This window comes from Leucopleurus acutus (genome assembly GCF_964270905.1).
Source record: "Leucopleurus acutus genome assembly, chromosome: 1".
NCBI lineage: Eukaryota > Metazoa > Chordata > Mammalia > Artiodactyla > Delphinidae > Leucopleurus > Leucopleurus acutus.
The window spans coordinates 166,906,413-166,922,199 of record NC_139142.1 but is presented as its reverse complement, the minus strand read 5'-3'; the positions used below and the strand labels follow the sequence as shown (position 1 = coordinate 166,922,199).

At 40.9% G+C, this 15,787-nt stretch overlaps 1 protein-coding gene across 1 annotated transcript in view; it reads left to right on the top strand.

The window, feature by feature from the left end:
- IQGAP1 (IQ motif containing GTPase activating protein 1) overlaps window positions 1-15,077 on the top strand; it is a 102,741-nt gene extending 87,664 nt beyond the window's left edge. The window contains exons 32-38 of the mRNA XM_082844272.1: window positions 28-163; window positions 560-647; window positions 3,311-3,523; window positions 4,630-4,796; window positions 6,673-6,795; window positions 10,479-10,587; window positions 12,763-15,077. Coding sequence (XP_082700398.1) covers window positions 28-163; window positions 560-647; window positions 3,311-3,523; window positions 4,630-4,796; window positions 6,673-6,795; window positions 10,479-10,587; window positions 12,763-12,876 — 950 coding nt within the window. The 3' untranslated portion in view covers window positions 12,877-15,077. The remainder of the gene's footprint in view (window positions 1-27; window positions 164-559; window positions 648-3,310; window positions 3,524-4,629; window positions 4,797-6,672; window positions 6,796-10,478; window positions 10,588-12,762) is intronic.
- Window positions 15,078-15,787: the final 710 nt, after the last annotated feature.

Sequence of the window (15,787 nt, the reverse complement as noted above, 5' to 3'; positions counted from 1 at the left end):
ATTCTTTCTACCGTCCCAAAACTTTAGGAGAAGGCTCTGGCAATTTAAATGACCCAAATAAGGAGGCACTCGCTAAGACAGAAGTGTCCCTCACACTGACCAACAAGTTTGATGTGCCTGGAGATGAGAATGCAGAAATGGACGCTCGGACCATCTTACTGAAGTGAGTATTGGAAGGAGGAGGAACGGAGTAAGTGTAACCCAGTGATCCCTTCTGTCCCTTGGTCTTGGTGAATGAGTCCTCTTGTTCATCCCTAAAATGATCATCTCAGCCATTTAAGCCTCATACATTTCCAGTCACCTCATGTATTATACTTGACGCAGGGCTTACTTGCCTTATTTGCTAATAAGATGCTGAAATGAATTTGTAGCTTGGAAATCCTAACCTTGGTACTCACTCTGTCATAACTGTGTAAGTAAGCCTGGGACTTTGCGTACCTTGCATTAGGGCTGCCCAGTGGGACTCTGTGAGGTAGTGTTTGCTCTGCTCCTGTTGAGGTCCATTCGAAGGAAGTAGGACACCTGCTAATGTTTAAATGCTTCGCACACCTCCTTTCAGCACAAAACGTTTGATTGTGGATGTCATCCGGTTCCAGCCGGGAGAGACCTTGACTGAAATCCTAGAAACACCAGCCACCAGTGAACAGGTAAAGTTTGGGGGTTTACCAGGTACCACAGTAAGATGCATAGGTGCTCCTGTGATAGGCACGTGACAAGGCTGAGGAGGTGGGACCTAGGTGGCGAGAGGTGGTCACTGGAAGGTGGGCCTGGATGTGGTGGCATTTAGGGCTTATTGAGAAAGTTGTTGGTTCCTAAATCCAGAGGTGGTTGTTTCTAGGGCACAGAGCTCACTGGCACTTACATGCAGTCTGTGTGTGTGCTTTAATTTAACCTGAGGCAGAATCAGTGAGTCTGCCCAGTAATTTATTGAATACTATATAGTTAGAATTTTGTTAAGTGCTTTGGTAGATAGGAGAAAAGAATAGAATGTGGCTCCTAAGTTCTGTGAACTTAGTTGGAGACGTGTGACATATGCCCCTGAAACAGTTAGAAAACCACTGAAAATTCACTATGGTTTTGGCCCTAAAAATGCTAGAAATTAAAGCAAGAGTCCAGTGAGGAGCAAAGCATCAGGGAGGTATGGGACTTGAACCAAGCTTACAAAGAACATGCATGTATGACAAGAGGGACGTTCTAGACCGGGGAGTCCCCGTGAACAGAGGCACAAGGGAGGGCAGAGCATGATGTGACCAGACCTACATATCTAGAATGAAGGTGTGGGTGAGGGTGAGTAGTGAGAAATTAAACGTGAGGACAAATTATGTAGAACCCAAAACTTAGGAATTTTGCACCAGAGAGATAGGAGTAAAGGGCCTTTGTAACCTTTGGGACCATTTGACATTGATTAATTTTGCAGTGCTGTCAGAGCAGATGGTAGTTGAGTCATCTGTGTGTGTGACAGGGTTCCAGGTCCAATTGGGTGAGGGGTGGCACGGCAGTGGGGAGGGACGGATGGGTCACATTTAAGGCTTCTGTTTCATGTTTATAAAATGGGAAAATTAAGTCAAGTCATTCGTTTTCAATTTTTTGAGCATGGGAATCCTTTTCATTAAGTAACAATGTATTTGGAAGCCCAACATATAAAAGAGGTAAAATTGGAGCTACTCTGGCAGCCCCAGGGATGGGCCCTTGGAAGCCCACCCTCCAGGACTCGTGGCATCCCTGGGAAACCCTTAAAGCTGCAGGGAGGACTATTTGAAAACCAGTTTTAAATGAATTGTCAGCTTTTAGATGCTGTGGCTAATTACTCATTAGTTGTGTGTGATGGGCAGGAAAAGAGGCATAACCAATAATTGCAACTGGTTTAACTTGGAAGGAAATTTGAAGTAGGGAAGAAGGAACTGGTCTTTACTGAGAATCTGCTATTAGTTTGGTGCTTTCACCTATGTTCTTTCCTGTAATCCTTGCACTATCCCTATGAGGTGAGTCTTTTCATCCTCCTTTCACAGATGACAAAACCAAGACCCCTAGAGGTTAAATAACTCGCCCAAGATCATTCACTTGTAGTGGCAGAACCAAACCTGAATCGGGTTCTGTCTGACTCCAGTTTATGCTCTTTGCATTATCTGATGAAGAGTAATTTTGACATTAGAAGAAAAGGGAATATTGGGAAAGGAATTGCTCCAGTTTGGGAAATATTACAAGTCTGAACTACAAACCTTTACAAATGTAAACATCCCCAGTACAAAACAGTTCAAAATGTGGTACCAGAGCCTTAACCATATGCTGGGATCTATCAGCATAGAGGTGATCATTGAAGTTTTGAGGGAGAACACTTACAAAGAAATGACCATGGGCCACTTGGAGGTACCAGCGCATGCTTAGGGCAAGGAAAAAGTGCAGAGAAGATGATCAAGGCAACAACTAAGAAAAGGCACTGGATTGGGGATGGGCGGAATGGTAACGAGAATTGGTGAGAGAAGCCAGACTGCGAGGAAAGTGCTGAAAGACTGCAACAGCAAGTGTGGATCGTTTGTTGGGTGGGAACATAACAGACAAACGTTGGTTGGTGACTAGGAGACAGAGCAGATATGAGAAGGGTCTCTTTACTGGCGTTTGCAGCATGTTTGAAAGAGGGACGGCTTGAGCGTGATTCAGCTGGGACGAGGTAGCAAAAAGGATTAGCAAGAATTTACTGACCACTGGTGTTGCATTGGTGTGGTTATAACGTTCATCAAGCCGGATTTCAAATAAAATTAAATGATTTCCATGTCCCCAGTGTGATAGGGAAAAAACGAGGGATTTTGTACCCAGTGGAGTCCAATCTCCTGTCCAGGAAAGAAGCCCTAAGAAGCCAACATCTGACTTCATAGATGTTTCTCTTCTAGATGAAAAGAGAGCTGTCTCTGCTTCATGCAGTTTCTTTGTCAGTTGTCGGGGGTGGGGGTAAGTTTGTTCCCCTCTATTTCCGGAATAGAGTTGTTTGTTTGTTTGTTTTAAATACTTATTTGCTTGCTTGCGTCGGGTCTTAGTTGTGGCAGGCGGGCTCCTTAGTTGTGGCATGCAGGCTCCTTTGCTGCATGCATAAACTGGAGTCAGACAGTTGTGGCATGTGAACTCCTAGTTGCGGCATGCACATGGGGTCTAGTTCCCTGACCAGGGATCGAACCCAGGCCCCCTGCATTGGGAGTGTGGCGTCTTAACCACTGCGCCACCAGGGAAGTCCCCCAGAATAGAGTTTGAGAGCTTTATAAATTCAAGTGTGGTTCAGTGTGGAGACCTTGCCACGAACTTCTTTTTCTTACTGTAGGAAGCAGAACACCAGAGGGCCATGCAGAGACGTGCTATCCGTGACGCCAAAACTCCTGACAAGATGAAAAAGTCAAAATCTGCAAAGGAAGACAGCAACCTCACTCTTCAGGAGAAGAAGGAGAAGATCCAGTCAGGCTTGAAGAAGCTAGCAGAGCTTGGCACCGTGGACCCAAAGAACAGATACCAGGAACTGATCAACGACATTGCCAGGGTAAGGCATTTGGGGGACAGTGACGGCCTGGCCATGTTTAAAGCTGTCTCAGAGGCTTGTGAGGAGACAGTAGCTGTTCTGGTGACAACGTACCTTCAGTTCAATGTACCTTCAGGAGAGGAGATTAGAGTCCTCTCTTCTGGGGAATCGTTTCTGACTCTTCCAACATGAGGTCCTAGCCTGCCCTTTGATGGCTTATTCCATGGCCTAAATTAAATTAGTAGGGAGAAAACCTTAATTAGAGCTTCCTATGTCTCAGTTTGTCTTTGGCCTTAAAGAATTCCTCCAGATCTTTTTAATGATTACTGTGAAATATAAATTAACATCAAGTTGATCATCAAATCTTGATTTGTGTGAATCTTCTCAAGTAAGGGGCTCTGGCGCAGGCTGAGAAGTTTAGGCATTCTCTGCTGTCGCCCTAAAATCACACCATGCACAACTGCAAGCTTGGTAATTGTTATATTAAAGTTATCTTTTTCTCCCTCTCCTGACAACATATTTAAGAGGTTTAAACCAGCTTTGCAAGTCAATTATGAGAATGTGGAGGTCTGTAAAAGTAACACATTTCCCTGCCTCATGAAATAGAAATGGGGAAAAAATTGATGAGATCTGAATTTCTTTGTTAATTTTTGAACATAAAATTGCCAACATTTTTAGATTCCACATATAAGCAATATCATATGATGTTTGCTTTTCTGTGTCTGACTTACTTCACTTAGTATGATGGTCTCTAAGTCCATCCATGTTGCTGCAGGTGGCATTATTTCGTTCTTTTTTATGGGTGAGTGGTGTTCCATTGTATATATGTGCCACATCTTTTTTATCCATTCCTCTGTTGATGGACATCTGGGTTGCTTCCATGTCCTGTCTATTGTAGACAGTGCTGCAGTGAACATTGGGGTGCACGTGTCTTTTTGAATTATGGTTTTCTCCAGATATATGGGCAAAAATCTTTAAAAAATTTCGAGGTGAGTAAGAAAAAAAGAATTGCTGTCTATTAAAAATGTGTGGTCAAGCAAGGCAAAGTTAAGCGCTGCTGGGTTCTAGTGTTAATGATTCAAGAAGCACATGATATTATTTTTGTAATTTTAATAATTATGTCTCAGGATATTCGGAATCAGCGGAGATACCGACAGAGGAGAAAGGCTGAACTGGTGAAACTGCAGCAGACGTACGCTGCTCTGAACTCTAAGGCCACCTTTTATGGAGAGCAGGTGGACTACTATAAAAGCTACATCAAAACCTGCTTGGATAACTTAGCCAGCAAGGGCAAGTGAGTATTTTATTTTGAAGAGTCAATGTCAGGGGAAAAAGAAGTAGAGGCAACTGAAGTGACATAGGAAAATTTTATTTACAACACACTGGATCTATTTATTGCAATAGTCCTTTATTTTTCTTCTAATTGTTTGTGTAATTTCCTAGTCCCATTTGTTATGGTATGGTGTAAATAAATAATGTGTGGAGGATTTCAAGGATGCCTATTTCTAAGCATCCTGTGTTCCAAAATACCTTCTTGGCTCTAGAAATTAAAGAATCTAGGAAAGGGATCATGTAGTGGCCCCCAAACCAGGTTGTGCCTCAAAAATCACTTAAGGAACATCATAAACAATTAGATTCCCTGGCGTCTACACCTCCTGGACACAGGCTCCCAGACCATGATTTTTTTTTCAGCTACCAAGGAAGATCTGTTGCAGCCTCCTTGTTGCTGGCCACAAACCATTCAGCCTGCCCATTTTTTAGGGAGGGAAATTGAAAATCCAGAGAGGTGACGTGATTAAGCACAGGTTCTGCGTATTAGAAGGGTTAGTTTATTATTTACTCCACACTTTTCATTTTGAGAATTTTGAAACCCCAGAAAATTTCAGTGAATAGAACAATAAACACCCATATACCTTTCACCTAGATTCACTTGTACTTAACATTTTGCCACATCAGCTTCCCCTCTCTATAGCTTGCTTGCTCTTGTGTCTGTGCTTTTCCTCTCCCTCCCTGAAGGCTTCATGGAGTGAGGCAGGGCTGTTGTGAAGTGGTGAAAATCAGGTCCACCTAACCCATCTTGCAGAGTTGGTGCCTGTGTCCTTTTGAAATGTCCCCATCATTCTTTGAGCACTTCTTGACTTTGTGGCACAAGATGTTTCTGGTTCAATTTGTACTTTTCCCTCCCTGGGCTTGGAATTAGCTATTTCTCCAAGCATCCCTGGTTCCCTTTTTTTTTTTTTTTTTTTTTCAGTACGCGGGCCTCTCACTGTTGTGGCCTCTCCCGTTGCGGAGCACAGGCTCCGGACGCGCAGGCCCAGCGGCCATGGCCCACGGACCCAGCCGCTCTGCGGCATGTGGGATCCTCCCGGACCGGGGCACGAACCCGTGTCCCCTGCATCGGCAGGCGGACTCTCAACCACTGCGCCACCAGGGAAGCCCCTGTAGGCATGTTTTTGAAGACAGATTTCTAGAAATGTAATTGCTGGATTAAGATTTTTGTGCAGTTGTGATTTTGATAGATATTTCAGTTGCCAGCCATAGGGATTTATTACCTTTTACACAACTACCAGCTTTTCTGCCCCAGTTCTTGAGACCCTTCCCTTGAGAGTCCCAGATACCATTCTCATTCATCTGTATTCTTCCTTTGCTTACTCTTCTTACCATTTCTCGCCTTGATTATCCCAACAGCCTTCTGACATCTGTTTCTTTTTCCTTGCTCCCATTCCTCTGTAATTGCTATGCTGGCTTAAATGCTTTTAAAAATTTCGTATTCTAAAATATTTTTATTTTTTCTCTGCACAGCCAAGGGACTTAGAGTGACTCCCTTGGGGTTCAGTACAGTTCCCTCAGGCTGGCATTAGAAGCCCTCACACTTACTTTAGGTGCTTAGGTTCTGAGAGGGACACAGAAGGATTCAGACACTGTCAAATTCATCGTGTGTTCTCAAATGTATAGTTTAAATCAAAGGCAAAAGCAGTTTAGTAATGTTTCCCTGTTTTGCAGAGAGATTGCTTAGGCGAATCCTAGCATTTATTTGCCATTTTAGAATTGGTTTGTTACTTACGCTTGTGTATGGGAAGTTTGTTTTCTGACCTCATATCCTTGAGTTACCAACAAAGATTCATAGTAGATAGTTACCTATAGAAAATGACATAATGTGATTTTTACAGGGTCTCCAAAAAGCCTAGGGAAATGAAAGGAAAGAAAAGCAAAAAGATTTCTCTAAAATACACAGCAGCAAGACTACATGAAAAAGGAGTTCTTCTGGAAATTGAGGACCTGCAAGTGAATCAGTGAGTATTTGCTTTTTAACTTTGTTTTATATGTTGATTTTTTTATTTGTCATATCTTTATCTTACTGACTTTATTTCTCTTATCTGGATAATCATTTTTATATTTTATATGTGTTTATAGTTGATTAATTAAAATAAGTAATTAATTAATTATGTACAGAATTTGGCCTAATACTCAGAGTTAATTTGCCTGTCATAGAAGAGAGGTATTTCTTTTCCTTGTTTGTGGAACATTTGTCTCAGGACATCCTACTTTTCCTCTTTAAAGCAGGAAGCCATTCCTTCCATTTTTTTTTTTTCCTGTGCCCAAACCAAGGATAAATAAAGAATAACAAGAAGAGGAGTGTACTTTATTCCACTTGAGGCATGAACCAGGGGCTTACCCTCATCTTCTTTTCTGGGAAGCACCAGCTTGCTTTACATGTGGTTCACGGACCTGACCTGACCTGACCATCCTCCCTCAGGTCCTGGCCCAGCTGCCATTAACAAGCATTTTATTGAGTACCTGCTCAGTCAACCCTGTGATCTCAGGCAGCTGAGCTTTCTGTTACTGTGTCTGTTTAAATTTTTTTTTTAATTTTGCTTCAAAAAACTTTTATATTTTTCTGATTCTAAAATAATATGTATTCACTGTTGAACTTTGAAAATGTGGTAAAGCATAAAGAAAAAGAAAAAGCACCTATAATCCAACAAGCCAAAGATAGCCACTGAAATCATTTTAGTATATTTTCTTCTGTGCCTCTATTCACATAAAGATTATCTATGATTACTTACTTACCTTCCTACTTTTTTTTAACATAAATTTGGATGATACTGTTTATAGTCATGTATCCAGCTTTTTCCTCATAACATTGTGAGCATTTTTCACATAGTTTGAAAGTATCCTTTTTAATGACCACATAATATTCCATATTGTAGTTTTAATTTAGCCATTTACCTGTTGTAGAACATTTTAAGTTGATTTTACTTTTTACATTATTACACATGTGATAACACCTTTATATGTACATCTTTGATTCTACCTCAGATTATTAATTTTTTTTTGTATCATAGATGCCTAAAAATGTAATTTTTGGTCAGAGTATAAAAATATTTTTTTATTGTAAAAAACACAAAACATAAAATTTACCATCTTAACTATTTTTTAATTGTACAGTTCAGTAGTGTTAAGCATATTCACATTGTTGTGCAATCCAGAACCTTTTCATCTTATAAAACTGAAACTATACCCATTAAATAACAACTCCCCATTTCCCCTTCCCCCCCAGCCCCGGGCAACCAGCATTCTCCTCTCTGTTTCTATGAATTTGACTCCCTAGGTGCTTCATATAAGTGGGATCATACAATACTTGTCTTTTTGTGTCTGGCTTCCTTCACTTAGCATGATGTCCTCAGGGTTCATGCATGTTGTAACCTGTGACAGATTTCCTTCCTTTTCAAGGCTGAATAGTTTTCCACTGTGTACATGTACTACATTTTGCTTATTCATTCATCCATTGATGGACATTTGGGTTCCTTCCACTTTCTGCTATTATGAATAATGTTACAATGAACATGGAAGTGTAAATACCTCTTTGAGACCCTGCTTTCAGTTCTTTCTGATGTATGCCCAGAAGTGGGATTGCTGGATCATATGATAATTCTATTTTTAATTTTTTTAGGAACTGCCATACTGTTTTCCATAGCAGTTGAAAAAATTTTTTAATTCATATATATTTTTTCTAGCAGTGTCTAAAATGTGTATGAAAGTGCTTACTTACCTCACTACTTCTTTGCCATCATTGAGTAATAAAACAGTTTTTGATATTTTTGAATTAATAGATTAAAAGGTAGCATATTAAAATTTTGCACTTTTTAGAATTCTGGTTGAGTTTTTTAGTGTGTGTTTATTTGTTTTTTAATATTTATTTATTTTTGGCTGTGTTGGGTCTTAGTTGTGGCACACGGGATCTTGCGTTGCTGCGTGTGGGCTCTTCGTTGTGGTGCGAGGGCTTCTCTCTAGTTGCAGCGTGGGGGCTTCTCTCTAGCAGTGGCATGCGGGTTTTCTTTCCCTAGTTGTGGCGCAGGGGCTCTAGAGCGCATGGGCTCTGTAGTTTGCGGCACGCGGGCTTGGTTGCCCTGCAGCATGTGGGATCTTAGTTCCCCGACCAAGGATCGAATCCGCTGCATTGGAAGGTAGATTCTTTACCACTGAACTACCAGGGAAGTCCCTGTGTGTGCGTGTTTAAACAGGGCTTATTATCTATGTTTTCTCTGATCATTTTTTCAATTGGGGACCTTGATCTTTTGAGGTTTTTTTTTTTAGTTGACCACTTTATGCCATTTTTCAAATCTGTTTTATAATTTATTATCTCCTCCCTTCTTTTTTGTCATTATTTGCCACTACTGTTCAAGTGCCTCCTGTTATTTGACTCTTCTTTTTAATTTGCTACCATGGGCTTAGGAAACAGGTGACAAACCAAACCAGTTAAAATAAAATTATTTATCACATAAAATAAACATCTTTATAAAGGGTCTCCTATTGAGTAAAATGCATGTGTTTTAGTACATGGATTTTGTATCCTCTCGTTTAGCTTCTTAGTGGCCCTCTTGCATCCTTCATGGTTCTCAGCGCTGTTCACAATAGATCAGTTTGCTCTGTAGTTGAATTCTGGAAATCTGGGGTGACACACTTTGATCACCTGGGGAACAGCATACTCCCACCTTCTGGTGTATTAAAACTTCTGGGCATGTAAGGTGTCCAGAGTGAGTGATACCCTAAATATTTTCAGTAATAGTAGTTTATATTTGATGGTACTCAGTATGTTTATATCTGTAGCACCTACTCCTTTCAGAAAACCTCCTCTCTTGGTTCTTTTCATTCTGACCATCCCCACTCCACCCCCCCTCCCCGCCTTTTGTTTACTTACCTCTTCCAGTCCTCAGACATGCATGGATTCAAACATGCATCTTTTCCTCCTCCTTCTAGCCCAATGTCCTCTTTATTTTTTTAAACATTTTACTTGCAGAACATAATTAGTTCTCTCATTTATTTACTTTTTTTTTTTTGGCTGCATCGGGTCTTTGTTGCTGTGCGCGTGGGCTTTCTCTAGTTGTGGCAAGCAGGGCTCCTTTTCATTGCGGTGCACGGTCTTCTCATTGCAGTGGCTTCTCTTGTTGCGGAGCACGGGCTCTAGGTGAGCGGGCTTCAGTAGTTGTGGCACACAGGCTCAGTAGTTGTGGTGCACGGGCTTAGTTGCTCCACGACATGTGGGATCTTCCCAGACCAGGGCTCGAACCCATGTCCCCTGCAAGTGGATTCTTAACCACTGCACCACCAGGGAAGCCCCCAATTTCCTCTTGATTCTCCTTTTATCATTAGGTTTCAGCAGTGGCCACATGGAAGGCCAACAGGATTCCTGACATCATCCCTTCAGAGGCCATTTGTGGCCTTCCTCAGTGGTTCCTCTTCCAGTGGAAAGCAAATGCTGCCAGGAGAGGCTGCCACCCTTCTCTCCAGATCCCAAAGCAGATGGTACTTAGAGTAGCAATCGCACACTGCTTCACCTGCAGAAGTACTTTGCACCTTTATTTTGTATGCCTTTTCACTCTTGAAGACTTTATTCATCTCCTTTCTGCATTTCACAGAATATTTTTACATGAGAACACGGAAATCATACCCTTACGATGTTGTGTTTCAACAGGTTTAAAAATGTTATCTTTGAAATCAGTCCAACAGAAGAAGTTGGAGACTTTGAAGTGAAAGCCAAATTCATGGGAGTTCAGATGGAGACGTTTATGTTACATTATCAGGTGGGTTTGCACCAGGTAAAGCCGAAAGCTTTGGGTGTGAGGTAGTTGTGTTCTTGTCAGGAGAATGGCTGAAAAGGAGACCCATGTGGGGAAAGCTGCCCACAGTCAGCAGTGAGTGAGCTGAGGAGTTTTGTGTGTCTGATTTGAGCGGTACAGGCTGGAGAGCTTTTGCAGATGTGTAAATCTTCAGAAAGCATATCTGAAGCTTACACTTAAGGTTGCCACTAAATTGAGCTTATACCTCGGGCTTGAACAAAATGCTTAGGTACATATCTTGACAGTACAAAATTATAAACCTTCTCAGTAGCCTGAAATCTTAGATATTTTTTTCCCCTCTCATTTTGGTTTGATATAGGGGCTTAAAGGTGTACTTCTGACAAGATGTGTGTAAATTGGATCTTTGTAAAACTGAATCCCATTTTATTTATTTATATATTTTTTGAGGATTTTTTTTTTTAAGAGAAAACAACTTTTTACTGGAATCTGACTTAATAAATAGGGATCACAGACCAAATAACAAACAACAGCGTGAGCTACATCAGAATGAAAAAGGAAATGATGGGCCTGGATTTCCAATCTGAAACTATTATGCAATATGATATTTTTTTTCTTGCCATGCCACATGGCTTGTGGGATCTTAGTTCCCCAACCAGGGATCGAACCCAGGCCCTTGGCAGTTAAAGCACGGAGTCTTAAACACTGGACCACCAGGGAATTCGTCCGAATCCCATTTTAAATTCAAAAAGAATTCTGCAGTGAATCATTTTGTAACATAACTGTCCCTAATTTTTATTTTGAAATCTCTCTCTTTATTGCATTGAAAAATGTCAGGGCATCAGAAGGATTCCTAGGTAATGTCCAGCCTCTGTTAGTTTTATGAACACAGTGCTTCATCGTTGGTACCCACACAGGGCTGCACTCCGTGAAGCTGGGCAGGGGCCTTTCTCTGAACGTGCATTTGGGCTCTTGCACACATTGATCTCCCTTAAATGGGGGCTCTCCCTCCCAACCCCTTATTCTTCCATCATTTATTGAGGACTTTCACGTTGTTACAACCCCTAAAGCTTGCCCCACCAGCAAAGCCACAGTTTTTTTCTCCTTCACTTCCATAACCTGTAGAGACAACCCCTGTTCACCACAGGCATTGACTTATTTTCCTCTTAACTTCCAAACTGCAGACTCCTTAAGGACAGGTAGTATTTCTTTGTTTCCTTCTTAGTGACCAGTAGACACTCAAAACACGTTAACTGTACAGATGTGAAATGATTTTGTGATGCACATAGCTAACTCAAGTCCTTACACAGAAAAGATCCTATTATTCCCTCAGTTTCACCAAGTTCATGTAGGCCGCCCAGTCTGCCTCAGGTAGTGTATTCTTCCATGCACAAATTCATTAAGTGCAGAATGACTGCCAGGTGCAAGGTATTATGTTAGGTGCAGGTGATGCACCAGGGTCCTCGTCCTCATAGAGCTGCTAAGATTTTTCCAAAAGATGAATTGGTTGAACTTTCGGGATCCCTTCAAGCCTTTTGACTCTTGCTTTGTCATCACCACTCTTCCAAAGTTTAGGGGTGCGACCACTCAGATTTCCTCAATTTGTTCTGGACAGTGGAGGGTAGTGGGGAAAGCAGGGGCTTTGCAGTCAGATCCAGATTCACCACATCCAGCTCTGTACTGTCGGGCAGGTCATTTAACATCTCTGAGCCTCAGAAGCCTCATCTTTAAATTTGAGATAATCATACCTGATAGGATTTTTGACAGGACTTGAAAAGACACTGTCTAACGTGCTTCTACGTTGTGGAACACATAGTAAACACATAAAAAACATTTAGTCCTCGCTTTCCCCTTGCGTTCAGGGTATAAAAGCTTTGTCATTTGAAATAGAAATTAAGACTCTAGTAGATAGTGTTGAGACATTACTGGCCTTATCTTGTTTTCAGTTGTTAGTATATTTCGTCACGGATTGAAATGCCATCACCTTCTCCAGGTGACACATCACTTAGACGAACTAGGCTGCGGGCAGGCAGTTCCATAGTTGGGGACTTGATTCTCACCCCAGTTCATACCTGGCACACAAGGCGCATGCCTCATTCCTTCTGGATCCCTCCCTACATTGTGTCCTTCCTTTTCTTGTTCCACAGACCTGATTAACTGTCAGAATGATTTTTTGAACAGGACCTGCTGCAACTACAGTATGAAGGCGTCGCAGTCATGAAATTATTTGATAGAGCGAAGGTAAATGTCAACCTCCTGATCTTCCTTCTCAACAAAAAGTTCTACGGGAAGTGATTGATCATTTGCTGCCAGCCCAGAAGGATGAAGAAAGAAGTACCTCTCGGCTACCTTTCTAGGGGTGCTCCTCTACTCATAGGAAGCAAACACCCAGCCCACACCATTGCCTCAATCTGATACACCCCCAGTGCCACATGTTTAACCCCTCCTGCTCAATGGGACATTTGTTGCCCCTTGTTCGTAGGGAAATTGTATTTCAGGCTTAGTCTGACCCTTCTTATTCCTGCATTTTCTTCTGTCCCTTAGGAAAGAGTGAGAACTCCCCTGAAATCTCTCATGTTGTTACAGTCTTAGAGGTTGCATTACTATATTATAAGCTTTCGTGTTTGTTTCAGTTAGCAATAGGGATGGTGGGATTTGAATTCTTGTTATTTAGAAGTGGAAGCCATTAGCACCGATAACATGAATACGTATAAGACACATAATTAAAATGTCAGGTTATCCATAGTTATTAGGTTGTCATTTATATTTCTGTCTCATCCGTAGAATGGAAGGATACGGGGAGTCATTGGCTCTCTTCCATTCTGTTTTCCTTTATGGGCGGGAGCTAATAGAAGTCACTGTTCTGTGTTCAAAGGAAGCATTTCTAGAAAGAGGGGGATATTGTTTTTAAGTTTCACCATTAAATTTGGGCAGTTCTGTTAGTGTAACTCTCTCCTCAGTGGATGGGAGAGTCCCACTGATAAAATTAAGGTACTTAGGTAAATTCGGAATGGTCTGAGCGCCTGCTCATTTGTGTTATGTTAGTGCAGAGATTGACTAGATTCAGACAGTCCACTCTGTCCCTGTGGCAAAGGAATGGGTAAGCCCTAGCGTAGAATGTAATTGTTTTCAAAACTGTTTTATATCTTAAGAGTGTCTTATTAAAGTGTAGATTTATTTCTTAAAATGTGGGTGATAGGAATTTTAAAGATTTATATAATGCTTCAAAAGCCTTTAGAATACTGTAAGAAAAGGGTTTTTTTTTAATTGGCTTATCTGTATATCTGAACTCTTAAAACTTTCTTATAGCTAAAACACTAGGATTTATCTGCAGGGTTGCAGAGAGACAATCTTGCCTTAAATAGACTGAAACAAAAACAAACAAAACCAGCCAACTGATGTTATACTTGATATTAAAATCTATTTTTCCCTATTTCTTTTTCTTTTCTCTTGCTGCCCACACTGTGCCTTTATTTTATGAACTCCAGTTTTTTAATTTAATCACAAACAATCCAATTCTAAACATTGAGCTTAAGAAGCTTTCATTCTTAGATTAAGTCATATGCTTTTAAAAAAAATCTTTTTATTCAGGAAAATATATTGAAATCATGCTACTGAGCCTCTATTTTCTCTGATGTTTTGGTTCAGTATTCTTTTATCGTAAAACATAAACTAACATTTAAAAATTTACTGATGTATATTTAAAGCCAATAAACTGTTTCATTAATAACAAATCATGTGATGTGTCCCAATTACAAATGTAAGTGTTGGAAATGTGGATTTCATGACGGACTGTTTACTCAGTCAGGTCCACGGGTGCAAATGTAATAGTTGTAGGAGTCTACGCACTCCAGGCAGCCCACAGGCAGGTGAAGAGGTGAGGTGTGGAGTGCCACGGAAGGAGTCTCCACTACCTTCACCTTGTTTTTTGTTGTATTTTGGAAGACAATTTTTTAGTAAATATTTTCCTCAGATTAAAAGAAGATGTTATATAAGTAGCATTGCCTCAAAAACTGGGACCAACCAAATTGTCAACCCTTTTACCTTAAAAGATGATACTCATCCCAAATGCATGTCATGCCCCAAAGGCCACATCCATGACAGACAGTGAGCAAAGTTCACAACTCCTTTAACAAAATATGATGTTTCAATTATTTGTAAGGATATAGTTCCCTTAACACAACTTCTAATGCAAAATAGCACAAAATACACTTCAAGAAGTTTGATGGTAACTATGTAGAATTAACCGTGTTAACAGTGTTGAGGATGCCCAGACGAGCTCAAGTCATGGCATTGAAACCTTGTAGCTCTTATTTTAATTTATTAGCTATAGCAATCTCTGTCTCAACTCTCTCCTTCTTTGACGTTCTCTTCAACCAGCCATCGTGACATTTACCATGAATTTCCTCCCTCAAGAATTTGGACTGCCCATCAGATTGTTGCTGCACACAATTTCCTTTGTATCTTTGTATGAAATAAAAGGCCATTTGTTCGTTTTTGTGTTTCTTTTTCTCAGTGTCATTGTTAGCAGTTCCTGCAAAACAGTGTTAACTAGAGTGAGATTTAATAATTGAAAACCACAACAAAAACAACCCCTTCATAGTCTTTTTGAACGAACAAACGCAAGTCAGCTATCTCAAAGCAATTTTTAACTTGTGAGTTTAGCCTTCTTAAATGTAAAATGCTTGAAGTAGCCTCCACATAAAAAGAACTGGGGCGGGGGGTGGGGGGAGGTGGAGAACTAACATAATGTCACTTAGTTTTCTTTTTAATAATCCAAAATTGTTTTTAATCATTATTGGTGGACACTTCAATGTCAGTTAATGGCTGGAAGTTTCAAATTACAGCAGCATTAAATGTTTTATGACAGTAGCACCCTAGGTCATAGTGTGTCCCTCAGGGGACTTCTGTGTTACATACAAGTCACCAGAAAAGACTAGGGGAAGTTGGATATGGAAAAAGTAAACAGCAGCAAAAGGGAGGAAAAATGGTTTCCTTTTAAGTACGGCCCCGGGGGGCACCCTTACTTAACATACAAATTCATATGGAAACATCCTGTTGTGTTTTTGTTTTGTTTTTATTTTTTTGGCTGAGTTGGGTCTTCGGTGCTACGCGTGGGCTTTCTCTAGTTGCAGCGAGCAGGGGCTTCTCTTGTTGCGGAGCACGGGCTCCAGGTGCACGGGCTTCCGTAGCTGTGGCTCGCGGG